Source organism: Colletotrichum paranaense (genome assembly GCF_030867605.1).
Source record: "Colletotrichum paranaense strain IMI 384185 chromosome Unknown Scaffold_13.1, whole genome shotgun sequence".
NCBI classification, from domain to species: domain Eukaryota; kingdom Fungi; phylum Ascomycota; class Sordariomycetes; order Glomerellales; family Glomerellaceae; genus Colletotrichum; species Colletotrichum paranaense.
Window position 1 is genome coordinate 878487 of NW_026848971.1, and position 27846 is coordinate 906332.

Consider the following 27846-nt stretch of genomic DNA (forward strand, 5'->3'; position numbering starts at 1 on the left):
TGTCAATAGACGTCCCGCTGCTATGTACCAAGTGTGTGTGGAAGGCGCGCCGATTTGCACTCCTCCTACCGTCATCGGATCCGTCCCAGTCATTATCTCAATGACCTTTCGTCGTGAGTTTCGGCCTCATGTGGTGATGCCGATCCGTGGTCTGTTGCAATATTTTTAGGCGTCCAAGTCCATTGTCTCGGACTTGCCAATCCCTCTCTCTTTGCACCAAGCCACGAAGTCATCAATTACACTCGGCCATGCCCCATCCTCGTTCCAGAAAGACAATGACTCATCTGCCATGGACTTGGTCGCGAATTCGAGGATCTGGTTCCACATGTCGCGGTTAACAGATCTGGTCCACTTCTCTTCGAGAAACTTCAACCACAGCTGCAGCCAGTCCTGGTTCTTCGTCTTCCACTCCCAACCTGGTGGCGAAAAGAGGACGTTCCAGTAGACTGTAGCAATCTCAAGGTTGAGTGCCTTTTGGGTCGGCTCCTTGCTGGCAACGAAGGTGTGCCGATACACCTTTCTGAAGTAGGCAGGGTCAGTTGAAAGACTGCTGACCAGTGACTTGATGTGAGAGACGTGCGCTTGACGCGTCGCAGCACTATAATCATGTTAGTATACTGGAGGCTGACGCTGGAAAAGTTGTTCATACCCAGACACCTTCCAGCCATCGACGAAGCCTTTTCTGGTGATTTCTCCAACAGACGGTGCCTGAAGGAGTTCCATCACGACTAGCAGCTCAGCGTTCTCGATGTTGACGCCCAAGTCGCCGAGGTACGCCATGGTAGTGTCAAGACCCAGTGTGTTCTTCTCGTCTTTTGAGTCATCTGCCTACTGTTAGTCATGGAATCAAGGGGCTAGGCTGTGAAAGTATACCTCGTAGCTTGTCAAACATTTGATTCAACGAAGTATCAAGCGCCGAAGTCGTGGGGGTGGAAGTTCCGCTGGCGCCAGAGAAGTATCTTTAGGAATTGTCAGTCAATGCTTTTCTGCAACACAAGAGGCAACAACTCCATAAGAACGTAAACATATTTGAGTTATTGAAGCTTCAAAAGACGCAAGTCGGCTGGCAACTTTGCGCAGGACATGGCAACTTTGCGCAGGACATGGCACACTGAATGGGTGGAATACCCAGACTGATTCTTCTCCTCAGCAACGAGGTTATTTCTTGATGCCTTGCGTCTCGAAGACCACAAACTCAAGCCTTTGGTAGGCAAGGCATTCTTCACTCCTTTCCACCCCATCGTCTTGGTGCTCCTGCCTTGTCTCGGCGTCAATCAGTCCCAACGTGCTTCGGGTTTCTGGCGCATCCAAGAATGAAGCACGCCGGCTGGTGCGGAACCGACACAACTGATAGAGGCTCGAAAAGGCAAAGGTGTGCTGAATGCCTGTAGCCGTTTGTGACGAGATGCTTAGGAAGATGAAGAGTGCTAGCCAATTTCTCCATACAAAGGACCGTGACCTTCGTGGTGGTCGGATATGAGTGGCACCGGGGTGACAGCCGGCCCAGTCCGGAAAAGCGAGGCACTTGCGTCAACTAGATCGACCAATGGACGGGAGACGGCCGATCAAAGCAACGACGGTGGCGGCTTGCCATGGCAGTTCGTTGCTTTAAGAGCCATTTCCTCCGCGTGAATGTTTCAGGAGCAATTATCGATCGGCGTCGGCTCGGCCTTTCTCCTGCGGTGTGGGCAACAATGTATCCCCAAAGAGTGAACTGTGACCTCGTAGCTGCAGAGGTGCCTCTCTCCGACGGGTGCATTGGAGCAGCGCAACGCTGAGTAGCGCTCCGGGGGGGGGGGGGGGGTTCGACGGCGTTTCCCCCACAAAGGGCATCTCAGACCGGGCCAACAACCGAGCAAGTCAAGTATGAACTAACGCGGTATCCTTGCGTGCGCTGCAGGTCAAATTGCCCGAGAAGGGCCGGCGCATGATGAGATGAGTGGTTCGGATAACATTATACGGGCGGTAAAAGGCGATGGCAGAAACGGCCATGTCCAGCAAACAACTGGGGGCGAGCGAGACCGAACGAAACGACACAAAACCGCGGCATAGACTATAGGAAACCCCGTGTAGTATATCGGGTGAGTTGCACTTACGCATCAACGGCTTCATTGAGCTTGTATCCGGCGTTCTTCAGGTACTATTCGGAAGCTTGTAGTCAGCACTCCATTCCGCCTTCAAGATCCAACGGCCCGGTGGGCGGTCTCGTCTTCCACCAGCTGCCCCCCTTCCCCGCCAAGGCAGTATCGCGTCGAAGCCCAGTAATGCTCCAGCTACGAGACAGTACAACGCAAAGCAGCGCAACGTAGAGTAGCGGCGCATGGCAGGCTTCGACGTTTCGCCGATAGTTCAATAACGAGGTCCACGTCTTGCGAACCGACGAGGACGATGAGGGGTTGGGAAAGCGCATGCGTCGCATGGTAGACGAGAAACCGAGGCGCCAACAGCGATAGGGTATTCTTCTCTGGGCTTGGACTCACCCTTTGTGCAGTTCTGTCACTTGCACCCGTCAACTGAACGAACTGGGTGGTCATCGCCTTCTGGGAGGTCGATGTCGGCGCCATTGTGCTCGCAGCAGCTCTACCTCCGTCTGCGTGTGGCCGTATTGCCCAAAACTATCTTCCCGGTTCGGATGTGGGTTGAGCGAGTCGCGTGACGCAATTCGACCGCTTTCAAGAGTCGGTGACGATGCGACCACTGAGGGTGTCGGCAAGAGGGCAGTACGCTTCGTGGCAGAGAGGAAGAGGTCGAGTGTCAGCCGCTTTTTGAGGAGACGAGGCGAAGTTCGTGCAGGTCAGCCGTGACGGGGTGCGTGGGATTGAAGGTCGTTATTGCAGTGGTGTGGTCAGTTGGGAAGGGAGGAGAGTAAGGTGGTGGAAAAGAGCTTCGGAGGGGTGAGAGCAAGCAAGGCTGAAGCCGAGATGGTGGGGTAAGAGCCAACGAGCGATGCCTTCCAGTTTGGTTGCTGAAGGTCTTCCTGCCTATGGCGGGGCAGTCTGTGATTTTTGGGCGGTAAGGCTCTCGCTCCTCAGTGATCACCTCACTCCAAAATGACCTGCCTTGAGGTGCTGTACTCCGTACTTTTGGTGCAATGGCGGACCGTGGACGGCGGGAAGTGGGACCTTCCGACCGCAAGAGCCCGCATCTTTGACCCCGCCTTCCTCATTGGGCCTCATCTTGGAAGGAACATTCTCCCGCGTTTCTATGCGTGCATCTCATACTCACCGGCCTCGTTAAACTCACTGCAAAGACTCTCAGACCTTCTTCTGCTAATCATTCCCAGTTGCTCTGTCAATCACCTCTATCCTCGATTGAACTTATCACTATAAGGTACGAAGGCTCTCCCTTCAGATCTCATGCGTGTAAGGTAGACGATATCATTCGGCAACTCCTCTCATATCCGACGACATAGACACCAGAATTCAATATTGCCTCTTTGAATGAGACTGATAAAGGCCTAATTACTTCCTGCTTCCCAATAAATCAGCTCGAGGCTATCTTTTTCATAAACATACAAGGCTTCATTTCATGTCATAAGGATCACGATGATGAGCCAAGACCAACACTAAGACTAAGACTAAAACAGCTATTCTTGAGGGGCAACATCGATTGATGTGTGCCCTACAAAATAAAGTTATATTGACTGAGCCATTCAATAAAAAGCTTTCGGTCGAACATTCTCGCAAATCAATGATTAAACATTTGAGTGAGGTTAGGTGAGGAAGCTGGGGTGAGAGTTCAAGCCTGAGACTCGTCTCGTTGTTTAAGGCATTTTGCTGGTCTGATAATTGCACTGTGTTCTCCCCCAGAAAAGCAACCTCTTCACGGCCCTCATCGTCCAAGTACACAGTGTGAACAAACCATGATAAGCCCCACCACGAATGACGTCTACCAATGGCACTTATTGCGCTTGGCAACTGTTTTAATTGATTGGGCAGGCAGCAGACACGACTTTTTTCTCGACGCGCCGTCCCGCTGTTGCATGAGGTACCGTACCTTACACCACAGCGATAAAGACCACCTACTTTGAGAACACCCAACCGTCGACAGGATAGTCAGTCTTGAATGCTGCCTCGAGGACCACATAGCTACCGACATGCCATAGGATGGACTCCCCTCGCAGTCGGGACTCGAGCGAGCCGGCCATCGACCCTGCGCATCCCTTCAAGGGCGTGGTGGTGTGCTGCACAAGCATCCCGCCGGACCAGCGAGTAAGTTGTGGTGATGCACACATTCATTCGCCCCTCTGTCTATCCTGATCCGACCTCCATGCTGCTTCCCATAACCTCGCCATGACCCATCTTCTCACCTTCATATAGACACAAATAGCAGCAAAGACTGAAGAACTCGGAGGCATCCACAAGTACGATCTAACTCCCGACGTGACACATCTTGTCGTAGGAGACTACGACACACCCAAATACCGACATGTCGCCAAAGAACGAACCGATATCAAGGTCATGGATGCCAAATGGATCGATACAGTAGGAGATCTATGGATGAAGGATGCCGATATTGACTTTGCCGCTCTCGAACGAGAGTGGCAGCTCAAGCCGCTGGAGACGTGCGGCCATGTGGTCGATGCGGCCGATTCTACTGAAGCTAAGCGCGGGAGTCTGTTGCTTTGTATGACTGGCTTCGACGATCGTAAGCAAAGTTGACTGGCGTTCTTTCCATTCTCAACCTGACCTTTCATAGCCGATCAACGCAACAGCATCATCGAGAAAATCACTTCCAACGGCGGCGCATATACGGGCGATCTAACAAAACGAGTCTCCCACTTGATCGTCCGAAAACCGGAAGGAAAGAAGTATAAGGCCGCCAGGGCATGGAATATCCGCACAGTATCGCTGGCCTGGCTCGAGCAGAGCATCGAGCGCGGCCTGATCCTCGACGAGCAGTGTTTCGATCCCGTCCTGCCGGCCGAGGAGCAAGGCCAGGGCGCCTGGAACAGAGTAACACCAAGGAAGGCGTCCGCAGGGAAAAGATCGAGATCAGGCGCGGGCGAGATTGGGCAGAGAAAGCTCAGGAAAACGGCCAGCATGAAGCTCGGCAGCCAGCGAGACATGCTTTGGGGAGATATCCTCGGTAACAAGCCTTCCGCCGAGTCCGCCGGGCCTGGTGATACGGCGGACAGGATTGAAGTTCAAGACTCTGGCATCCACGATCGAATGGTCCAGTCTGCTCCTGACGCAGGTATATTCTCTGCATGCTCTTTCTTCATGTCTGGGTTTGAGCCATGGAAATCCAAAATTCTCGCAGACACCATAGTTTCCCTGGGGGGACAAGTTTGCGACTCCTTCCAAGAACTTTCCACCAAAGGCTATGAAGCGAGATCGACCCGCAGGCTTCTTATTGTCCCACAAGAATCCCAGCCTTCAACGCACCTTCGGGTTCCGCCTGAGCACATCGACAAGATCCAAATAGTGACCGAGTTCTTCATCGAGCGATGCCTGCATAACAAAGCTTTTCGCGACCCAGACAACCATATTCTAGGTCGCCCGCTACCAGTATTCCCAATTCACGGCTTCAAGGATATCTCCATCTGCACGGCGGGGTTTAGTGGAATCGACCTGCTGCATGTGGAAAAGGCAATCACACAGATTGGTGCTCGGTTCGCATCACGGCTCAACGACACAACCTCGGTGCTGGTCTGTAGGGCGCTCGCGGAAACGAGGAAGGAGAAGCTGAAACTGGCCCTCGACAATAACATCCCGGCTGTCAGCTCGGAGTGGCTTTGGGAGTGCATGACAACAGGTTTCAATGTGCCAATCAAGGAGTTCATGTTTCCTGAACTGGGCCAGCCTTCTAGTCTCCAGCCCAAGCCGAAGCCCAAGGAGACAACTAGGGAGGATATGAAGCAGGCTTTCCAAAGGACAAGGTCTGAGCCTGTGCCTCAAGCTTCGAGAAAGCCAGCGGCGAGGCACTCTACAGTCGTGGGTGGAATCGACACAACAGCCTTCCTAGACGATGAAGGTCGGCAGAAACCTGCTACATTAACTGCGAAGGTTCCAGCCGTGAGAGAGACTTCGTCGGCAGCCTTTGCGCATCGCGAGACAACGATTGCAAAGGCTGAGTCGACCGCCTCCCTCCAGTTCCAGACAGCCAAGACGCACCAGGCAGACAGTTTTGGTGCTGGGACAGTGCTACCGTCATTGACAGACGTAACGCCCAGCGACTTGAACGCGGAGCAGCCAGTGAGGCAACCTGTGGGACTGGCCAGAACCACGAGCGTAGCCGACAGCCTGGATGCGACTCCTATTTCTCTAGCCGAAGCGCAAGCTCCCGTCGAGCCCGAGGCTGTTACCGATGCAGCCAGCGAGCAAAACCAAGTCAAGACGAAACCAATAGATTGTGACGAAGAGGAAACGGAGGCGGAGCGCAAACGTCAACGGGACGCAATGAAGAATGCGGAGAAAGAAGACCTAACTTCCAAGCTCGCATCTCTGATCGAGTCGAAACCCAGCAGCGAGAATGCCCCCGATGTGGAATGCTCAGGCCCGTTGCAGCAACCGACAAGACGTGCCAAACGAATATTTGGGCGTGCTATCAGCAACGCGTCGGCAGCATCTAGCGGAAGCGCCGAGTCGCGCATGGACTCGATGGGCCGGACCGCGGAGGAGAAGCCTCAGCAGGAGAAGGAGCAGGAACCACCATCAACGCAAATACAGTACCAGGACCCCGGCGCCCAGCAGCATCGGGCCAAGATGATGAGCAAAATTGCCAGCGTTGGCGGCGAGGGTGCCGGCAAAGCGGTGGCTCCGTCTCCTCCCGTCGTCAGTCAGCCTGCCAGGAAGAAGATTTCTACCATTGGAGGATTTGACTTTAGTGACGAGGCAAGGCCCAATACCAGGCAACTCAGACGCAAGTAGAAAGAAACTGTGCCGGGTTACTTGAACATCGGTATTTGCTTGAAACAATCGAGTTACTTTGCGCGGATTTCGTTTGGATTATATCATCATGAGAGGACAAGGGGGAACGGCTCGCACGTTTACGAGAAGCGGGCGTGAAGAGCATAGGTGGGGAAGGGGTTATAGCATTGCATAGCATGATAACAAAGGAACATGGAATTGATGACGCCAAGACAGGGTTTACGGAGTAGGCATAGGAAATTGATGAATTTTTGAGAGGAAACGAGATCATAGAAGCATCAATCTTTGGGGGTATCTCTCATTTCGTGAAGGTATAGTGTACATCTACAAATTCTTAGGGGCTTCTCCCATGCGCTCTCGTACAACTCTCCAACCGCCCCTACTTGTTTCTCCCCCTTTCTTAATACAGGTATCATGAGTTTGCTGTTCAACTTGGAAACAAGTTTGGACAAAAGGAAAGAAAGGTACAAGTCTGTTGTTCGGAGTTTTTTATGATTGCAAAAGATTTCCTTTCCCGTCTCCCTAAATGTCCTGTATTCCTAATTGCTGTTCTCGTCGGATCAAAATGTGTATTGGGCACAGCCCCAATGGTAAACGCTAGAAGAATATGTAGAAAGGAAAACAAGGGCGCCAGCTCCTAAGAACGGTACGTTGTTTGATACCGGGGGTCCAAGTCTCCAATCAACTAGCCATCGTACAACTAAAAGACTAGAAAAGACGGTATGTAGGTATGATAGACAGGTAGGTAGTTGCGTTGGAGGATCACAACACAGAAGCTGCCTCAGTGAGGACGCTGAGCAGACTGGCCGCGGCACCACCGATGCCCACGGCACCCAGCGTCTCGCCCCAGGCCTTCTTCTTGTCTCGCCTGTCGCGGTCAGATCGCTCGCGATGGTGACGGCTGGGATAATGGTCCCGGTCACGGTGGCGGTCTCTGTGGCCGTCGCGGTCCCTCTCACGATCACCGCGGTCTCGGTCACGTTCCCGCTCGCGATCTCTGTAGTGGCCGTCACGGTCCCTGCTCTCGTAGTCCCTGGGCTCGCGGCGCGAGGGCCTTCTCCTCCGATCGCGGTCGTCGCGATGGGAGCGGGGAGACGAGGCGTGGGGGTCGAGCTCATGAGGTTGCGGGTCGAAGCGGACGTGGTTCTCGTTCTTGTTCTTGAGGATGGGCTTTGGCTGAACGGTTGCGGCGGGTGACGTGCCCTTTTCCTTGTCTGAGGGAGGGGGAACAATGTAGTATGTCTTGTTTCCTTTCTCCTCGTCGGGGTAGCTGGCTTCTGACGAGTTGTCGGACGAGTCCCATAGGGGTTCCTCTGATGATGAGGTATGCGAATCACCGCGCCGGCGAGGTGAGCCTTGCGTTGCACCACCTGTTGGCGGGGGGCCGCCGTTGTGACGTCTTGAAGAGCGTGCAGCGCGGGCCTCGGCAGAGAGGCGAGCGTAGTTGGTGATCTCTTCACGGCTGAGAACACCGAGGACTGCGACGTAATCTGGGCGAGCCTCATAGCGAACGCCAGCACGCTCAAGGATCTCGGGGGAGATGAGGGCACGGCGAATGCGCGTCCACTTGGCTTCCAGGGGAATATCCATGCCGTAGCGGTCTGGTGCAAGACGGCTTTGGGACGTACGTGGGGATGCATATGCGGAAGGAGGGCCACCGTGGCTGTTGGGATAAGGGATTGGAGGTACGAAGCGTGGTGATACGCCTAGGTTGGAGGGCGAGGAGGAGAAGTCTGCTGCAGCGCGGGCGGCTGCAACATCTGGTGGTAAATAGCGGTTTGCCGGTGAAGTAGATGAAGGGGAAGTACTGTAATTTTGAGCGGCAGTGAGGCGAAGGTTATCCATGCCGTGGTTGATGGTATCCATGGCCATGAGATCGCGAGTTGAGATGAGGGCGAGAGAGTCGTTGTGCTTATCGTCCGCGCCATGTTCCCGTCCATAAGTGGAAAGAGTGCTGAACTCGTTTGGCATGTTGGGAGCGGAGCGCTGCTCAGCCATACGGCGGTCACCCATTACAGCCGGAGCATACTTGTCGTCATATGAACCGTACGTCTCTCCAGGACCATAATTGTCGCGGCCCTGGTAGGATGCAGGTGTAACCGCCATGGCTGGATGGGGGTATGCGCGCTCCTGGGCGAGGAGACCGCGAACCGAGGGTGGTGCCGTGGCATCATTTCCAGTTGAATGTTCCAGTTCGCGAATATAGGCACGCAGAACCTCCTGTTCAGAGGAGTTAGCAATTGTTTTGTTCCCGTCTCGGTGTTCAAGATCATCATACCTTGTTCTTGCGCAACACTTCCTTTGAGAAGCCCTCCTTCTCCAGCTCGGCCCGGAACCGTTGCCAAAGGTCCTCTTCGTCGTCGCCAATGCCGCTGTCTCTCCGAGCAAATAACCTTGCTGCAATGGCATCCACCTTGTCCTTGATGTTGTCCAAGTTTCCGCCTTGCTCGTCCACTACACGTTGGGCTTTGCTGGGGTTGTGCAGCTGTACTGTGTCGAGAAACATATCGATGGCGGTTTCTTGGTTGGCAAGTTTCGTGCGAACCATGGTCAACATGTCACGCTCGCGCTCTTCAAGCTGTGTACTCTCGCCATATTTTTCGATCATGGTTTCGAGCTGCTTGAGGGCAAAGTCGCAGTCCTCAACAAGGGGAGCAAGCTGGCGGTTATAAACGGATGAGGCATCTGAATTGAGGAGAGAATCTTGGTCTTCGGACTCGACCTTGAGGTGCTTGAGGACCGTGTGCAGGCGACGGACGACGTTGGCAACGTCGTCGAAATCTGGTCCCGATGCCTTGGCGCGGCGGTATAAGGCGCGCGCAAAGGCATCAACAGCTCTGAGACTGGGGGGTGAGTTGCCGTTACTCATCACGAGAGAGTGATGGGGTCGTTATGGTTGTGGTCAGGATTGGTGAAGTTTCCTGCTCAGTCGACGAGCAGTGACTATTGTACGGGTGTGTGGTTTTTTCTTGGTGGTTGTTGGTGTTGATGCGATGGAGAGGGAGAGAGACGGGAGGAATCAACGTCCGTCTAAGATAGTGCGCTCTTGCGGGTAGGCGATAGATGTATTGGGACGCTGTGTCGGGTGTGATCGACAGCCATACGCAATAGGGAGGGCGGGTTAAGACCAGGGAAAAGTGATGCAAGTCAGGCACAGCAATAAAGATGTGGCATCAGAGGAGAGGCTGCGAGGTTCTAGATGTAGCAGGGGTCCCGGGAACGAGAACGTGGGTGACGGACGGAGGATGAGGGTTGAAAAGGGAAAGGTTGGTCCGCAAGGGAAGATATGAAGAGAAGAAGGGGTCTGTCTCAAGAGGAAGAGAAGTGAGAAAGGGCGAGAGAGTGTTGATTTGTGATGTGCAACGTGAGGTCCGAGAATAACAACTTCCCCAAATCCTGTCCTGATCTGCTTCACCGAAAAGCTGGAGTCCAACTGTCGGCAGGAAGTAGAGTTACTCAGCCCTCTGAGTATCAAGTATTCCGTACAGAGTTAGGAGAAGAGATACAGAGGCGATGAGGTACACTACGGATACAGATAGACAGGCGGGTAAATCATGAACCAAGGCCTTGCTTGTGTGCTTGTCAAGGTGTATCCAGGCGAGGCCAGCAGAAAACCAAGCGAGGAGCAAAGGAGGTAGGTGGTGGTGACCCGAAACGGGGCCTCATGGCGATATTGTCATGGAACGTACTCGTACGTACAGTAAACCGGATGGCTGACAATGACTTCAACTGTCACTTGTGCCTTTTTGGGAGAGGGAAGAAAAGGCAAGGGAAACGCAGACAGGGGGGGTCAGGTTGTACCTCACCGGTGTACTCTACTTGAGTCCATGGCCTTGGGTGTGGCAGCTAATCATGTGGTCGCAACCCGAGGGCGACTCCAACTCGGCCCCGCGTCGCTTGGGAGAAACAGTCGACTTTGGGATGTACCGTGGGATGGAGGGGGAGCACAGCTTTGACGAGTGCCCTTCTTCATTACACAGTACATAGTAGTAAAGAAGGTGGAGGGGGGCAGACTTCATTGGTGATGGGTTCGCGTGTACCGGTATCCGTAAAGGCAGCGGATCTGCGCCGTGCCCAATAGGTCTATCCCGTATTGTAAACGATGGTGTAGAGGGAGTAGAGGCCCAAGGGTTTGAGCAAAGTGCTGGACTTGCCAGCTGGCTGAGGGAGACGCGAGTGATGATGTAGAGGTTCTCGTCGATTATCAAGCGCAGAAGGCCAGAGCAAAGTTGCGCGGATGACTCAACTCACTCGAGAGCTAATACTGCAGAGACAGAGAGAATAGAGTGACTTCTGACTTGCATCGGCAGAAGGGGGATCAAAGAGGCACACCAGGCATCAGCTGGATGTCGAGGCAGACCGAAGCCGGCAAGTACTCTTTCCCTGGTGGTGCTGCTGGCAACTACAAAGCAGGTAGCAGAAAGAAAGAGAGGGAGGGGCTGAGATGAGCTTGTGATGTAGTGCTTGCTGCTTGCTGTCGGTGGTGGTTGGCTGGTGGGATGTGGGAGGTGCCATACGCAGACGAGGAGCGCGCAGCAAACTGGCAACGCGACAAGCAGAAGCAAGCTCCACGCTCCTGCTCCACGCTCCATCTTCCTGCAGTGACGTATTCGCTCCAGATCCATGAAATCATACTGTCCGGGGGCACGCAGAAGACGAGACAGGGGGGCCGTCAGTGGCAGGGGGTCAGTGACGGACTGACGGTTGGATCTGCACCATCTGCTGCCCGCCTGGGACTAGCTGCACGGCCGGAGCAGAAGACCCTTTCTCTCCAGCCCTTTCCTTTGGGTCAGTGCCTACTTACTGTGGTAGGTATGTATTGTAACTGGTAAGTGGTCAGAGGTCACTCTTGCTGTGTCAGACTGCTTATGTGTCTCTCAGGGCAGTGACATCCAGAGTCAGGGTGGTGTCTCTTGCGTTGTATATGTCTCTGTGAGAGCCTGGATACCTCTTCCATGTACCTCTCTACCTTCGCTCTGCCGAGAAGATACATTGCAGAGACCCCCGTAGATCGTGGATGTGGTGGTAAGGTAGGCAACCACCGGACTCGATCTTGTGAAGCTATCATTCATGATTCATCCCTTCCTCAAATCTCTCTGTTCCTCACTGTTCACAAGCTCATCAATGAACTTGAGACTCAGTCGCGGCATTTGTTTGCCAACCCTAGCTGCCAGGGTAATCTTGCATTACGCCCTTTCAACTGCCGGAAATAGCGTCTACCAATCTTCAGAGCGACCATGATATCGCCGAGCTGATTGAACATGAAAAGTTTCGTAAACAATCATCCTGAAATAGCCCCGGCGTGTTTTGGAGAGATTTTGTTTCTCCATAGAGCTGTAATGCCTATCCTCGACCCTTCACCTCAACTCATCACGGGCGTCATGCTAACGACAGGGCTTGGCCTTGGATTGACACTGAGCAGCACATGTACCGGCAATCCGTAACGTTGTACCTGAACTGAACCCTTTCGGATTCACCCATCCTCGCCAACCATGTGGTCCGAGTTCTCTTTCTCTTGGAACAGCAGCATCGTCACCATACGCAGTTTCTCCGGGGGAGAAAGGAACGCGCCACCCTTGGCTACTGGGGCGTCCCTGTTGCCGCCTGCGCCACCCGTCTGGATGAATCGAGGGGCGAGCAGCAATCCAGGAAGCGCCGTGCAGCTCCCCTCCATCCTGTATGCCCTGTACGCTCTGAGCTCTTCCCTTCGGACTCTTCCAGAGAGCCACTTTGGAGGGCTGCCCCTCGCCAAGCCTCAAACAGGAACGCAGCCCCGCGTGAGCAGTAACAATTCAATTCTACCTCACAGGCAGGGCGAGCACAGAATGCCCAGCGGCCCCAGGAAAGGCATCCTGTGGTCGGCGAGCTACTCCTGTAAGCACCAAACGTCAAGCAATGGGGACGACGCCAAGGCAGACATCCAGATAGATAGCGACGAACAAGAGGACGGCGGAGAGGGGCCACGACGGAGATCAGAAGCCTTTCGATTAGAACCTTGCTTGGCCCTGGCCCTGGTGCTATGCGCTTCAACTCGACACACAGTGACAGCGAAGGGGACTCTGTAGCGCTCGGCAAGTTGCAGCGGGGCAAACGTCGGGCACACGAGCGAGCTCTGACAAGTGACAACTTTGTTGCGCTCTGGCAGGTATCCCACGGTAGCGTCGTAGTTGGTTTTCTTGCCTCTCGGCGGACCCCGAGAGATCCTATTTCCAGCAGCACCAGCAGGGCAGCGCGCTCAATGTTCTTCGTCCTTGTCTCTATTAGGGCCTCGTTCGTGCTGTCCTGCATACCCGGCGTTCCAGTCGATGTGGGTATCCTCGCTGCTGCACAGAACACGGAACAGCACTTGCAGCTCCCCCCTGAGAACACCGATTGGAATACGGGCAGGGGAGGCGAAAGAACGGTTTTTTTGGGTTCGACTCTGCATGTCGGTTCGTCTTGGCCCTGGGGGAAGAGGAACTCCGGAATCCAAGGCCCCAAAGGCGTCTCCGGTATCCGTATCATCGAGTCGAACACGAGAAGACGCTAAAAACGGCTTCTAGAAGCTCTGTCCCATTCGGCCCATCCGTCAGGGTCCTGGAAGGGATTTGAACATGTCATTGGTAAGAAACAGGGTTCGTGTAAGAGTCAGAGCTGTCTGTAGAAGACGGTCCGTTTCGAAACCCACTCCGAAGTTCAGCCAGCTCGTTTGCATCTCCATCGATATTACAACGCGTGTAGAATAGAGTCGAGACTTGAGAGCGGGCAACTGGAAACACCGGAGACCCGGGACAAGAAGTCACTTGCTGACGAATGCCACTGCAGCAACAACACGGCTCTCGTCGCTGCGGGACTTTGGATGCAAGGCATCCTTCGTACATCGAGAAGCCGATATTTCCGGTGTGAGAACCGCGCTTTTTGTCTCTTCGCTGTGATGCTCGCCGACAAACTCTCGTCTATGACTCCTTTTCCTAAGTTGGTCTGATCTCGTGGTTCCTTTTTCTCACTTTGTGACTTGGACACTGTACAACCTTGAGCTCATTGCCTTGTCCATGCATCTTTCCGCCCTTCATCACGGGAGGTTGTCGAAATGTGCTTGATTCCGATGCTATCCACATTCCCTCAATCCCTCCAAAGATTTTCGGACGCAAAGCATACCTGTCACGGCGGTGCCTTCCAAGTAGCTGACCGGCAGGCAACCCATTCTTCTTACGTCTTCGCTGGACATGCAGCAAGAGGGCGCAGGAAAAGCTGTCCGACAAGCCACATCAAGCGTCGCCGCCAACCATTTGAGAAAGGGCTCTTTGCATCGGTTGCATCGTCAGCATCCAATCAGATCTGCCATGAGATCTGCCATGAACTGCCAACGATTACCCACGATGCAACTTCAAGGGCCTCATTCGCTTCCCCCGCACAATCCCTCAGCAGAGCCCCGAATGTGCAAAGCCACCTTTCTCCATCGATCTAGTGAAATCGATAGTCTGTTGTTTTCTTCACCTGCAGCTCATGAGGGTCGTACCGTACAGTTTCTGCATTCAAGACTTTTGTGGACCGGCTTGTAAGACGGCAGAGAGCGAGGCTTGTCAGATTCTCGTCTGCTTCTTTCTCTCGGCATCTCATTTTGTCCAAAGTACCGGACAGCAACACGGAGACTCAACCCGCCCAATGCCGTGAAGTCACTTGAGACGGGAGCATGCGTCCTGAAGCATTTCGAGATATGGAGCTTGGGCCTCTGTGCATATGGCCCCCCCTCCTCTCTGCTTCTGTCAGCGGTATCACGTATTAGTCTGTCTCTGCCTACTGCCACATGTCTATTGACGAGCCGAGGATTGAGGTATCGCTGAAGCAGCTCAGCAATAGATGTTGAAACCGTATTCTTGATTATTCAGAAGCTAGATTTTGCTTCACCGCCTGACTTGCTCTAACAGATCGCTTGCCGACAAAGTCAAAATGCTCAGGGCCTAAGCGCCATAGAAGTAGAGATTCATCAGCAAACAGAATCTCTCCGAAGCAACCAACCAATCAACCTGGGAGACTATCGTGCTCTGAATCGTGTACATCCAATTTAATCAGTCCTCGAAAAACACCTGCTTTCTCTCGAAATGCCTCAGCTGTAAGTGGTCTGTCACACCGACGGGTAAGTTTCAGCGTTCCGATTCGTCTGGTCAAGGAAGGGTGCATCTCAAGTCAGCCCTGCCGTACCTAGCCCAATTCCTCATGCCAGCTGGCGCTAGACTTCGGTCGATGATTTCCATTGTTCGATCAATCGATCAATGCAAAGTCTATTATGCTAGGTAGAAAGTCCATTGGGAGGGGACACATGGGAGTTGTTCAATTCTTGAAGGTGGCTCATAAATGACCACATGATTGGCCTTCACCGAATGTAACCGATGTCGCGGTCGACGAGAGGGGAAAGATGTACGCTTCGGTATCCGTTCATGGTATCTTTTTGAGCACTTCACTTTCTGGCTTGTCCTCGTTCTCTACGCTTTTCCCTCTCTTCCTATCCCTTACTCGCAGGCTACACCGTCACAGGGCGGGTTCTATTGCCCCAAACCATCAGCCCGTGCAGAGCCTCCTCCGAATTTTGTTTGTCTTCAGCCTTGAACTTTTTACTTCAAAGCCCGATAATCTCACACGCTCGTCTGGTGGAGCCTCAGATCCCCTCGATAAATTACTTTTTTCCATCTGACATGCGGCTCAAATGGAGATCCTTTCCAGTGAGTACGCCTTGACCTTCTGACTCAGCAGGTGTCCTCTCTCACGCGAGCTCCTCTCGAGCACCTCGCCGCCCGAAACGATCTTTTGATTAGACACATGCTGCTTGGACACGAGGCCCAGAGGCAAGCGAGTCGAGAGTTCCACGTCAAGGGAGACCGGCTTAGCGAGGGCCCCAGCGCGCGCGGAAGCAGCCGCGTTGGCTGATGATCCCGTCTTTGCTGTTCGGCCGTACTGAACCGCTTCGCCAACGTAGCCGTCCAGAAGGACTGTCTCGTGCAAACCGGTCAGGGCCGCGCTGACTTCGTTGCTCAGGTTGGTAATGAATTCAAGCGCGTCCGCACGGCCGCCCACGGAGGACGCTCCATTTGTAAGCCACCCACTGAGGCCGATGGAATCGATGCAGCGGGAAATGAGTTCTGCAATGAGAGAAATGGTGCCATCCGGTGGTGTTCCCGCGGCCTCGTCCTTGTCCATGTCTGTCATGTCAAAGTACCGTGATGTCCAGGCGCCGCGGTAGAGTTGTGTGCGTAGAGTGTCGATGAGTGACAGAATCTCCGTCGGGCTGAGGGTCTCGCGGAGGGCGCGCACCGTCGCGATGGACGAGTAGCTTGCGAGCTTCTCGAATGCTGTTGTGAGAGCTCGTTCGCGGAGGTTGCGGTCGTCGTCCATGTGATACACGGCCACCTCGGCCATTTCCAGCGTTTGTTCCGTCTTTTCAATCTCCATCGCCACGTCCTCTTCTTGCTCGGTTTCCGTCAGCGCAAGCAGCTCTTGCGGCGGCTTCATGTTGAGGGTCTGCATGATAGCGCGGACCACCACCAGCAAGTCCTTCTCGCCGAGCTTGGTTGCCGTGACATAGCTGAGGAGCAGCTCCATGGCAGGGTTCATTGCGACGAGATTCTGAACCAGCTTGTCAATGACCGAATCCTTGGGTGCCACCTCGGCAAGCTCACTCTTGAAGGCCGCACACATGTTGGCATTCGTGAGGTGGCCAGCAGCAACGAGGTAGATCAAGACGTTGCTTGCGGGCAGGTTGCATCGAAGGATGGCCGATTCGGGGCTCTGAATTTCCATCGAGAAGACTCTGCTGATGGCATAGAGCACCCACCTGCGGTCAACGGCAGGGTACGCTTCTGATTCAGCCAGCCACTTCCAGGTTGGCGTCTGGAGTTCATTAGAGACCACCTCCTGTTGCACTGCGACCCCGAATCTTTGCGCAAGCAGGGCTTCGAATGACTTCCAGTCTTGTGCCTGCATAAACCCATCCGCTCTCACGACATCAGCCAGAGACTCCTTGACATATTCGTCAGACAGTGTTCCTGGGAGGTAGTTTTCAAAGGTTTCGTTGCCAGCCTTGGGAAGGCTTGCTGGCACACGGTCAGACCTCGGCAGACCTCTGCCGATGGAATCGATGAGAAGGCCTTCCTTGTTATGAGACTTGGGGCGCTCAATCTGTATGGAGACCAGAGTGTTGCCGACAACCGCTACCGCCATGTCGAGCTTTGACAGGAAAGTCACGAGCGTTGGCTTCTGCTGCTCCGTGGCCTCGGGGAACTCGACTGCTGTCGAAGCCTGGATCGAGTGGAAGGTAGGGTTCATCATGCTAGCGGAGGTTTTTGATAGGCACAGAACCGAGTGCTCTGAGAGTTGAAGGAAAGAAGTCAAATCCGGCAGAGGCAGACTGCCTTGCAACTTGGGCACGGCGCTCGTCAGATCGTACGTTCGGAGGACCGAACCGTAAAGCTGAAGTAGCTTTCCTGACTGGGTATGGAGCTGATATGTGGCCGATTCGGCGCCAACTTCGTCTTGCGAAGGCAAGGGCGTGACGTGGAGTTGAACCAGCGGCTGCGAAGGCGCCGTAGGAATGATACCGAAGATGATGAGGAATCTTGAGGTGATTCCTTCGCCGGTGGTGCGTGCGACAAAGGCGAGGACGTCGGGGTTGAAGGTCTTGGAGTCGATCTGGCGTCCGAAAGAGCCAAAGGCGTCCTGTCTGCCCTGAAACAGTCCATTCAAGACATCCGATGCCGCAGCGTGTAGAGAGAACTCCACCTCGTAGTTCGAGACGGTTGCAGGAAGCAGATCTTTGCAGAGGCTGTATGACGATGTGCTCCATTTTTGCTCCAATGCCTCGCCGTCCAGGCACAAGACCTGGCCGTCCTTGCACAGAGCAACAACAGGGCCCTTGTCAGACTGGTTTTCGCTGAGAATGGTGGTATCGACGGCGGCGGAGGTAAACAGATGCGTGATTGGGGACTTATGGCGCACTCGCTGAGACGTGCTAGCAGAGTTTGTCTTGCCAGTCGTGTCGATCACATCGCGGCAGAGGGTAACCTTTGCGCCGGTAGTGTCTCTTGTGGAGAGGTATGTGTAGTTGTTGCGACCGCTTGAGCCTTCTCCCTGGAATCGGATCGAGTGCGGCGCGCAAGTGAAGGACTCTTGAGGCGGAATCGGGTACGATGTTCGCAGACCGGACGAGGGCACCTAAGCAACTGTTAGACGCTGTATTGAGGAGGTCCCCCGATACAGCTACTTACATGGTAAATGTTGGCTGCTTCTCCGTCCACGCCAACAACAACTTCCAGTCTCTTCCTCTTCTTGGATCCGGGCTTTTGTGTGTAAACTTCGCCAATGTGGTACTGGCCCTTGGTATGGTCGAGGGGACGCGGCAGCGATGCCAAAACGTCTGGCCGGTGGATGCGGAAAGTGGGAGCCATCTTGTATCTTCTCAAAGCCTTAGCCTACAGAGACACTGTGATTTGAGATTTGGCGGGTCTCAGGTCGGGGTGCGACGGCAATGGCTCTTCCCAACCTCGAAAACCTGGCTGTGTAAGTGAAGGTCGCGATACCGAATGAAAAAAAAAAGTCGGAGGACTCTGCTGTAGTGGGGTGCAAAAGTCGACCTGACGATGGTTTCGCACTGTCCTTAGGTGCGAGGATACACCAAGGAAGACCGTGCGCTCGATTCCCAAAACCAACATCGTCGGATAATCTGCGGACCGTACTAATCTATCGATTAGATAAGATACGAGATAAGAGACGATAAGGAATGCTGGTGGGTCCGGGATCTTAAGTGTAATGGACGTCGCGCTACACGCCCACTGCTGCCCCCGGCGATTCGAAGACGCGACTCACGCGACTGGTGCACTCGATCCTTAGACAACCCACCCACCTCGACTTCTCGCACCCATCGATTTGCGCTACCATATTGAACTTCGGAGGAAGTCTCTGTTATGTCCTGTTTTATATAATAGACGGTGCCAAACTTCTGGGCATTGGTACTTCATCCAATCTGGATCGCAAACATCTTTCGTCACTCATCAATTCCTGATCAGTTGCATGCCCGCTGACGTAGTCTAAAGGCGCGACGGCTCTGGCGTAAGTTCTCAAGTCTCCTGTTCATATAACAAATACGCCTCCATTGCTCTACCGATGTTGCCATAACTGCATGCTGAAACAAACTTTCATAATAGCATCGCACGATCTCATGGGAACTCTCCTTGTAGCCAACATGGCCCCAGATGGGCTGGACGCCTCCCACGCCTCAAAGCTTCACCCATTCTTCGTCCCTGGGAAGACCGCCGACGCCCCGAGAACCGATTCGAGTACCGACGACCAACCTCAGTCTGTCAACAGCACACCTTTGAAAAGCAAACCCGTTCGATCTCGAAAGCAAGCACGTGCATCTCAGCAACCATCCAGCGACGTTGAGCCAGCGTCATCGGACAGAGGCGAGGATGAACAAGGTCGCAAGAGGCAAAAGACCGGTGCCGGCAACCCTCCAAGTTCTGGGAAGAAAAGAGGGCGGCCCAGAAAGAAGCCAAACATCCCGTCTGTTGATATTACGAGCCACTTCTCCCAGGTCAACAGCGTGCCGACGACCTCGCTTGCCAACGAAGTCCTACAAACGCCCGAGCCCGCACCGATACAGCCCAATATAGCTGCCCTCCCACTAAACCAGGCTCCTGTTTCTCTTTTGAACATCATTGATAACCCTTCAGATACGACTTTGAATGCGACGAATGCAGCTCCTGTTGCTGGAGAGGAACCCAAAAAACCTACCAAAGTGCTCAAATTCAATCCAAAGACCGGCACAATTGGCTCGCCTCCGAAGCCCAAAATAAGCCCTGCAGAAACATTCAAAGGCGCAAAGGCATCCAAGTCACTGGCCAAACCCACCCGTATCGTAACCATCAAGTATGGAATTGATGTGGCGTCTCGCGAACGCATAGGCTCAAAGATTGAGCAGATCCTCACGACTCCAACGAAAACGACCCCCCGAGGGCCTCGTGCGAAGGTCTCCAAGCAGGACCAGGACAAATCAAAAACGAAGGACACTCATCCTCTGTTTCTGGGCAATGCCAAGAAGGCTGTAAAGTTGGTGGACGCGCCTTCCGCCGCTCCCAAACCGCCTAGAGCCACCATATTCTCATCCACCCCATGCTCTCCCAGAAAGCAGCGGCTAGCCCCAATAGCTGGCAAGATTCAGCTTCCACAATTCGGTGTCCGATCTATGGGCCTCAAAGTTCCGGGCGCCTGCCACCCCGCATGGCCGACCCAGGGGATGGCACACGTACGGGGGCTTCTTCCCGAAGAAGAGCGTCTCCCAGTTGCAAAAGACGCCCCGGTTTCGTCCCGGAAATCTAAGGGGCAAACTACAAACATCTACCCTGGTGAATCTGTCATAGATCAGCTTGCCAAATCGCTAAACACGCTGAGCATCAAGAAGTCAGTCCAGGAGGCCGCAGAGGACTCTGAGCCGCCACCCGCGGAGCTCCGCCTTCCCGAGAAGCACTTTGAAAGCGGTCGCAAGCTTCGGCAAAGGATCAAGCGAGAGCTTAAATCTGTTCTGCCAGTGACTTCGAGTGCAGACAGTGATGATGAGCTACTTACTGCGTCCAACCGGAAACCCCATCCTTCAGTGGCCCGCCTTTACAATATGCTCGAAACCAATCTCTCAGCCTATGACAGGTCGCAATGCGAGGACCTTCCGTGGGCACATAAATACGCACCAATCAGCGGAGAAGAAGTCCTTCAATTCGAAGAGGGCGTGTTGCTGAAGGAGTGGTTGCAGACCTTAACCGTTCAATCAGTCAACACAGGTGCTTCCACTTCCGCCTCCGGTACAAAAATGGGTTCGGCGGCAAAGAAGAAGCGGAAGCGCGCCAAGATGGATGGATTCATCGTTTCAGATGGTGATGAAGTAGATTTCCTACCTTCGGTCTCTGACGACGAGGATGAATGGCTACCGACACCTGTTCATGGTTGCCTGAAGAAGACTGTAGTTCGCCGCGATGTTGCGAAAGATGCGAGCCGCCTGACCAATGCAATTGTCCTTAGCGGACCTCATGGCATTGGCAAGACGGCTGCAGTCTACGCTGTAGCAAAGGAGCTCGGCTTCGAGATATTCGAGATCAACGCCAGCAGTCGCCGCAACGGCAAAGACGTCATGGAGAAGATTGGAGACATGACGCAGAATCACCTTGTTCAACATAACCGCCAAGGCGGCAAGGTTGATGCCGGGGACAACGCCGATGACGAGACAGCAAAGGACATCAAATCTGGCAAGCAAGGCACTATGACATCGTTCTTCAAGGCAAAGGCGGTTCTCAAACCAGAAGCGGTACCACAGCCGGCCGACCAGCCGTCCGAGGCATCCAAGTCCGCAAAGGCAAAGACTCAGAGCCAAAAGCAATCGTTAATCCTCCTTGAAGAGGTCGACCTTCTCTACGAAGAGGACAAGCAATTTTGGGCTACCATCATCAACTTAGTCTCGCAGTCCAAAAGACCGTTCGTCATGACTTGCAACGACGAGACTCTGGTTCCATTTCACAGCTTCATGCTTTATGGTATCCTCCGCTTCACACCACCCCCAGCGCTCTTGGCGGTCGATGTACTCCTACTCATTGCAGCCAATGAGGGTCATGCTCTTAGCCGGCCAGCCGTGAGCGCCCTCTACGAATCAAAGGGTAACGATCTTCGAGCGTCTCTCATGGAGCTCAACTACTGGTGTCAGCTAGGAGTTGGCGATCGTCGAGGCGGCTTTGACTGGTTCTATCCGCGATGGCCAAAAGGCTGCGACAAAGATGAGAATGGCGACGTCGTGCGTGTAGTCAGCGAGGGAACGTACTTGGAGGGCATGGGATGGATCAGCCGTGACCGAGCAGTGGTTCCCAGCGTGCGTGCTGCTGAAGAAGAATTGGTGAGCCAATGCTGGCAGGGCCTCGGAATGGATTTAAGCAACTGGCATGATTCACTTGACATGGCCTCGTGGGCAGACAGCGTGATGACTTCTTCGCCCAGCGAGAGGGCTGTCGCGCTAGACGTGTTCTCCGAGTTCTCTGATCTCATGAGCGCGGCTGATGTCTGCTCTGATGGGGACTTTGGCCTCAGGTTCCAGGTGAGTAGTCTGAATGACGCTCAACATCGTGCGACTATGGCTAACAGATACGCAGGAACCTCTCGATCCCACACAGCCAGATCTCCCTATCAAAACCCGTGATGACTTCATTTTGGGCCGGCGCCTACTTGAGGCCCCATTCCAAACTGACTACACTCACACGGCCACCACTATCGCCACCGGTCTCAAATGCGCCGCTCGACAGCTTCTCCAATCCGCACCCCTACGACACGGCAGTACAGTCAATATGGATTGTTTCCAAGAGCACAGCGCAATCCGTCAAATGAAAAAGTTCTTTGTCGCTCCTTCCCGAGAAGAAGCAGTGATCAACCGCTATGATATGGCCATGGCTTTCGATCCCATCGCTATCTCTGAGAAAGCAGCGGCTATGATGGCCACCAGTCTCGAGCCGTCAGTTTTTGACCGTACTATGCGTATGATCACTCTTGAGGTGGCACCCTATGTGCGCAGTATCATACACTACGATTATCGTCTCATGCAGAATCGCATGCAACGGAGTGGTCTATTCAGTGAAGGCGGCAGGCAAGGGAAGAGAATGCGTAGTACTCGTGCCGCCTATTCGGCATTGGAGGGTGTCGCGCGCGGCAACATGCGCAAGGAGAACTATTTTGCCGCAGAAATCAGCACTCCTCTGGTCATGAGAACTGCAGGAGAAGGCTGGCAAGCTGCCGTGGATGAGGCCATGAGCTTGATGGAGCAACCGCCAAGTCCAGCCGCCGAAAGTGAACCTTCTGTGGAACCTCCCGTGGAAGCAAACAACGCTGTTGTATCGACCGCCGAGGAATAGATGAACATAATGAGTGCATTGCATTTGGGAAAAGCGATAGTATAAAGGAAGAAAGGGCGATTTGGCGCAGGTGAAGGAGTACAACGGAATGGTGTGGAAACTGGCAGGAGATCCGGCTTAAATAGTATGGCCAAATAGCATGTCATCGTAGCCATTCATCTTACTTGGCTTTATTTCACCGGCTGCTCCAAAGGTTGCGACTGTGATGCCGTCGACTCACATCCGCATGAATTCAAACGGCTAATAATAATCAGACCTCCGCCGGGACCTTCGATCCACGTACTCTGGCTGGCGGGGTGGTGAAGGAAATCGTTGATCACCGCGCCGGCTCCAATCCTCCACGGCTTCATTGTATCGCGGCCTTGGTAGACGCTCCTCCACGAATCGATTCCCGGCAGCTTCTGACCTGTTTGACTGCTTCTCATATCTCACCATCTCATTCTCCCCCTCCGCGCCGACTCCACGCGATCGCCCTCGGCTATCCCCTTCGATTCTACCTCGTCTTTCGAAGCGCTCGCTCGGAGACGGGAGGTAGTCATCAGAGTAATACGAATCCCCTTCGCTCTCACTTCCATAGCCGCGCGACCGTCTGCCGCCGCGGCTACGTGGAGGGTGGTACTCCCTCTCGGACAGCCTCCGTCCGTCGCGGGGATAGTCGTTGCGGTCCCAGACGTTGTGGTCGTCGTAGTCGATATACCCATTGTGGCGGTCCCGTATGGCGTTGCGCCTGCGGGACCGGCGGCCACCTGGTGGCGGCGAGTGTTCCCAGTGCTCCTTTTCTGAGTGAATTATGCCGCGCGGCCAGAGCTTGTGGACGGCGAGGGAGGCGACGGCAATGGCGGCGATGAAGACGGCTGCGGTTTTTATGCCGGGTTTCTTGTGGTGATCGCGGGGTCCCGCGGAGGAGGAGCGCGAGCGGGAGGATGGGGAGTAGGAGCGCCGCGTCCGGGCCATGGTTGTGTTTCTCGACCGGGTTGTGTTTATGAGGGCGCGACTGCGGTGGCTGCTATTAGACTGAGACATGCGCGGTGATATGTGAACAGCAGTGTGTGCGTCGTTTAGAGATGAGAGCTAGGTAGGTATTCGTGTTGTTGTGAGATGTCTCGGGTGTGTTGACGCCGTCAACGAGACCGGCCTATCCAAGTGAGACAGGTTCTTTGGTGGTTTGAAGAGAAAGCTCAGTGACAGGACACCTGTAACAGGAGATTGCTTGGACCGGAGGTCGAGGTAAAAGGGGAAATGAGACCACTAAGAGGAGAATGAGGGCGAGGATTAATGAATGTAAATGACGATGAGCCCGTATCTGGAGGCTAGTAGGCGGTGCGAAAAGCAAATGAAACTTTGGGAGACGGCTCGTTGGGCTTCTTCCCCCGGTATCAGAGCCCGAACTCTGAGGAGTTGGGATCGTCCGAGCGAGGGTCAACCCGGCACGTCGGTCTTGAGTGGGAATCTGGCGCGAGCCTTTGGGTTTCTTAGTGGGTTGGTCACGCAGAGGGAGAGAGAGAAGCGCAGCGAGTTTTTCCGACTATATGCGTAGTAAAAGCCTACTGCAAGGACAGCGCCGACGGCGGCTATGCGTAATTCTCTTTCTGCGGCAGACGTACGGCTTGGGTAACTTGCGCAGCGTGTGGGAGGAGGAGCAGCAGATAGGTTAGAAACAAGTCCGGTCTACGGCTGGCTCGGGACGATGCCGTCAACACAGGGATCTTTCTTGTGGGATGGAGGGGAGGGGAAGAGAGACGGGCGAGTCAAGAACTTTGGGGGGGGAGAAAGGCAGAAGGCGAACGGAGGGACGGGTTAGGTATTGACTTGTTGATAGGGTCGGATGGAAATAGACGTGGTTTGATGGGTGATGGGTGAGATTTATGGGAGGACGGAGCGCAAAGGGTTTGGGTGAGAGGGAGGTTTTATCGGATGGTCTGAGAGTCGGTGAGGGCTTGCAGGATGACCGAGAGGCGCATTCGATGAAAGTAAGCAAGTTAGTTCACTCGATACCGCGCGATAAATGTGAGTTGTATGACAAGAGGGCAGATGGTCAAACGTTCGCAATCTTGCGGGGGAAAGGATCCGATAACAATGTGAGGAGAAGATATGGAAGACTTCTTGTCAGACCGGGAACCCGTGGTGTGGTTGTGATATTACTTGGACGTTGTGTGGTTGTGTGCAGACAGACAGGGAAGAGCGAGACAAGCTTTCCTTGGCTCGGGTTCGATCCCCGGAACTCTGATGCACAGAGGACCACGCGGGTGGTTTGGAAGAGAGTGGCATAGGGATTCCCTTTGCTCTTCGCCCTCACCCTTTTGACGGTTCCCTCGGCCAATCGTTTGCCTGCCTGTCGAAAGGAGGCTCTGTTTCTGTGGCTCTCTTTTGCCTCCGATCAAGCGATTGATCGATTGAGTTATTGCCTCGGATGAAGAGCCGTACGTTACTTCTGGTAGGTGGCAATCTTGGGATTCGATGGACATCTGCATTACGACTTGAGTCGGGAGAGGAACGTCCCGACAGGTGGACAATGGATCCTTGGGATTTTGGAAAGTGAGTGATGGCAAGGCCTGGAACCTCATTGCCGTCTATTGGAGGGTGTGTTGGCCGTTTAGATTGTGTTAGATCTGTGTGAGACAGAACAGGAGATGGGCGAATGATGAAGTGGGTGAGGTTTTAGAGGCGGGCTAGTCTACGCGTGCTTGCGACGTGATGTTCAGCGATTGGCCAATGCGTATTGAGGCCTACGGGTGTGACGACACGCAGGTATGGTCTAAAGCGACGGATTTTTTTACGGGGGGAGACTTGAGGTTCGGTAATACGAGTTTGATGGTGATGGTTGTAGCATGCCTCGAGGTAGAATGTGCCGATGAATATGTTTGGTTGTTAGGTCCTCGATATCTCATAGGGTACGTCGTGAGATCAGCTAGCAAAGAATCAAGTAGAGAACCGGTTCCGGTATAATCATGGTCTCTTACCAATGGCTTTCATCTTGCATCTTTCGAGATTTATGTTGACAAGCAGGCCGGCTTGGCAACAGGGTTTGAGCCTAGCCTGTCATCCTCCTTACGGAGCCGAGACTGAAGTCATCTCTCTCTCAGCGGCCCTCCAATCTCGTGAACAGCTTCGGGGTGTTGTACAGAATGACTTCACTGACGAGCGCAAGGAAAGGAAGGCTTTTTTATTCTGTTTTCTTTCACAACCCGTGGCTACCGTGCCTCGTATGCGCGACCTAGGGTATATGAGAGCTTTTGACTTTCTCTGCAATGAGATAGCTTAAAGCATCTACTCATGCGAGACTCGTGATATATTATTTCATCTCATTGATACTGAGATGTTGTTAGAACCTTCATCACCAAAGACTAACCATACTATCTCAGTAATGACCTTGTGAGAGTCTGCCATCATAAGGCAGCATGAAACCAGACGTGATCATGTTTGTGACTGGCGCTCGGCGCAGGAAGTCTCGGCTCATCTGTCGTGGACAGCTAAGCAGCCAGTTGTTCATTTATCATAGCTGGATTCTGGCGACGCAGATACTTGACCAATATGCCATGCATCTGGCTGGCCCTTTGTTCAAGTGATAAAATACACACTACGACTGAGAGATGTGGCTGGTCACAGACGTCTGAAAAGGAATAATATCATAGCAGCTTAGCCAGAGAGTTTTGTTCGTCTCTTCTAATATCCCGTACGCCAGAAATTCCGAGCAAGTTTTGAACACAATACAGAGTCCCTCTAAAGTCCTGAGTACTAGCAAGGAAACATCTATCTTCCTGAAAGTACTCCCTCACAGGATTACCAAGAAGAAAGCGAGCAAGAACATCCATCCTCCCAACCTCGTCCAAGATCTGCGCGGAGCCTCTCTCAACGTGGCCGCCATCCTTCTAAACGTGTCATATTTCTCACCTTTCAGAGCGGCCTGAAGATCGGCCAGGTCCCGCTTCATATCACCTTCCGCGGGCGTGTAATTCTTCTGCATCTTCATCTGCTCCAGCAAGTCCGCAGCAGTCCATCGCCGCTTAGGATCTGGAGTGAGCATCTTATGAAGCAGGTCCTCGACGAATCGGTGAGGCGAAGGCTCACAGCCACGGCCCCGGGGAGCCAGTGGGTGAATGCTAAATTCTGCGCCATCGGTCAGGTCAGGCTGGATCAGCCTATCCGACACCCACCGTTCCCTCGCGGATCCGCGGCCGTCGTAGTAAACGCCGAAACGGTGACAGTGCCAGAGGACCATGCCCAGCATCCAAATGTCGGATTCGAACGTCGGCTTTGTGTTGGCGCTGAAGCCGTAATACTTGCCTGGACAACGTAGCTCAGGGGCCGTGTAGCAGTCGTTGCGTAAGTTGTAGCTCAGGACTTCTGGAACGAGGCCGTGTCCGAAGAGCTTGAAGCGAACGCGCGACGAGTCTTCTGAGGGGAAGGGGAATACGTTATGGAGGCGAACGTCTCCGTGTGCAGTCCCTGTTGCGTGGAGGTAGGCGAGGGCAAGGAGGAGGTCCCAAGCTACGTCGAGGACTATATGGTCTTGTGTAGTACCTCTCGCGGATCGCCATGATCCCTGCATGGGAAGTCTCTCGACGATGAAGACCTTGTCTTTTGGAAGGAAGTCGAGATACCTTACAATCGTTTTCTATACCCACCGTGTGTCAGCATCTCATTCATGAACTCGGGGAGGACGGGGAGGTTGAACTTACAGGAGAAGCCTCTTTGGTGGGCTTTACCAAGTCCGCTGCGAGATTCGCAAGCTTCTCTTCCCGGGTAGCATCGAGTTGAGGAAAGCCGACAAACGTCACGTCTCTAATGCCGTCAGCATCTCTCGCAGTGATATACCTACGGCCGTCTCGCAGAGATCGGAAGCTGGGTTCGTCGCCGACGGGACCTTCGTCCGAGTGTAGGATGCCCTTGAGGCTCAGGAGGTTCCGATTTGCTTCTCTGTACGACATGATGATGATTTTGCAACTGAGCTGCTTTTTCGAACTGATATATGAATCAAGGAGACGTCTACCATCGTGTATGCTGGGTAAGATATATACAGATAGGCCCTGTCCATCTCTGTCGCTGGGTTTTTTTTCGTCTCCTTG

At 53.8% G+C, this 27846-nt stretch overlaps 9 protein-coding genes across 9 annotated transcripts; 3 read left to right on the forward strand and 6 right to left on the reverse strand.

Annotated features, from left to right (window-relative positions):
* Positions 1-165: 165 nt before the first annotated feature.
* CPAR01_13761 (uncharacterized protein) lies at positions 166-1241 on the reverse strand (the record flags this gene model as incomplete). Its single annotated transcript, XM_060498013.1, has 4 exons — positions 166-598; positions 650-824; positions 874-959; positions 1111-1241. 4 exons carry the CDS (start codon positions 1239-1241, stop codon positions 166-168), a joined length of 825 nt encoding a protein of 274 aa, XP_060343481.1.
* A 2865-nt stretch (positions 1242-4106) lies between these two features.
* CPAR01_13762 (BRCA1 C Terminus domain-containing protein) lies at positions 4107-6872 on the forward strand (the record flags this gene model as incomplete). The annotated part of the gene is made up of 3 exons (XM_060498014.1): positions 4107-4211; positions 4320-4647; positions 4699-6872. 3 exons carry the CDS (start codon positions 4107-4109, stop codon positions 6870-6872), a joined length of 2607 nt encoding a protein of 868 aa, XP_060343482.1.
* Positions 6873-7634: 762 nt separating this feature from the next.
* On the reverse strand, positions 7635-9741 carry CPAR01_13763 (uncharacterized protein; the record flags this gene model as incomplete). Its single annotated transcript, XM_060498015.1, has 2 exons — positions 7635-9092; positions 9151-9741. The coding sequence occupies 2 exons, from the start codon at positions 9739-9741 to the stop codon at positions 7635-7637; spliced, it is 2049 nt and encodes a 682-aa protein (XP_060343483.1).
* Positions 9742-12364: 2623 nt separating this feature from the next.
* Positions 12365-13401, forward strand: CPAR01_13764 (uncharacterized protein; the record flags this gene model as incomplete). The annotated part of the gene is made up of 3 exons (XM_060498016.1): positions 12365-12649; positions 12706-12746; positions 12864-13401. The coding sequence occupies 3 exons, from the start codon at positions 12365-12367 to the stop codon at positions 13399-13401; spliced, it is 864 nt and encodes a 287-aa protein (XP_060343484.1).
* Positions 12453-13376, reverse strand: CPAR01_13765 (uncharacterized protein; the record flags this gene model as incomplete). The annotated part of the gene is made up of 1 exon (XM_060498017.1): positions 12453-13376. The coding sequence occupies one exon, from the start codon at positions 13374-13376 to the stop codon at positions 12453-12455; it is 924 nt and encodes a 307-aa protein (XP_060343485.1).
* Positions 13402-15551: 2150 nt separating the features above from the next.
* Positions 15552-18289, reverse strand: CPAR01_13766 (uncharacterized protein; the record flags this gene model as incomplete). Its single annotated transcript, XM_060498018.1, has 2 exons — positions 15552-18056; positions 18110-18289. The coding sequence occupies 2 exons, from the start codon at positions 18287-18289 to the stop codon at positions 15552-15554; spliced, it is 2685 nt and encodes an 894-aa protein (XP_060343486.1).
* Positions 18290-19083: 794 nt separating this feature from the next.
* Positions 19084-22780, forward strand: CPAR01_13767 (ATPase; the record flags this gene model as incomplete). Its single annotated transcript, XM_060498019.1, has 2 exons — positions 19084-21972; positions 22028-22780. The coding sequence occupies 2 exons, from the start codon at positions 19084-19086 to the stop codon at positions 22778-22780; spliced, it is 3642 nt and encodes a 1213-aa protein (XP_060343487.1).
* A 240-nt stretch (positions 22781-23020) lies between these two features.
* CPAR01_13768 (uncharacterized protein) lies at positions 23021-23734 on the reverse strand (the record flags this gene model as incomplete). The annotated part of the gene is made up of 1 exon (XM_060498020.1): positions 23021-23734. The coding sequence occupies one exon, from the start codon at positions 23732-23734 to the stop codon at positions 23021-23023; it is 714 nt and encodes a 237-aa protein (XP_060343488.1).
* Positions 23735-26552: 2818 nt separating this feature from the next.
* CPAR01_13769 (uncharacterized protein) lies at positions 26553-27708 on the reverse strand (the record flags this gene model as incomplete). The annotated part of the gene is made up of 2 exons (XM_060498021.1): positions 26553-27395; positions 27460-27708. The coding sequence occupies 2 exons, from the start codon at positions 27706-27708 to the stop codon at positions 26553-26555; spliced, it is 1092 nt and encodes a 363-aa protein (XP_060343489.1).
* Between the last annotated feature and the right edge of the window lie 138 nt (positions 27709-27846).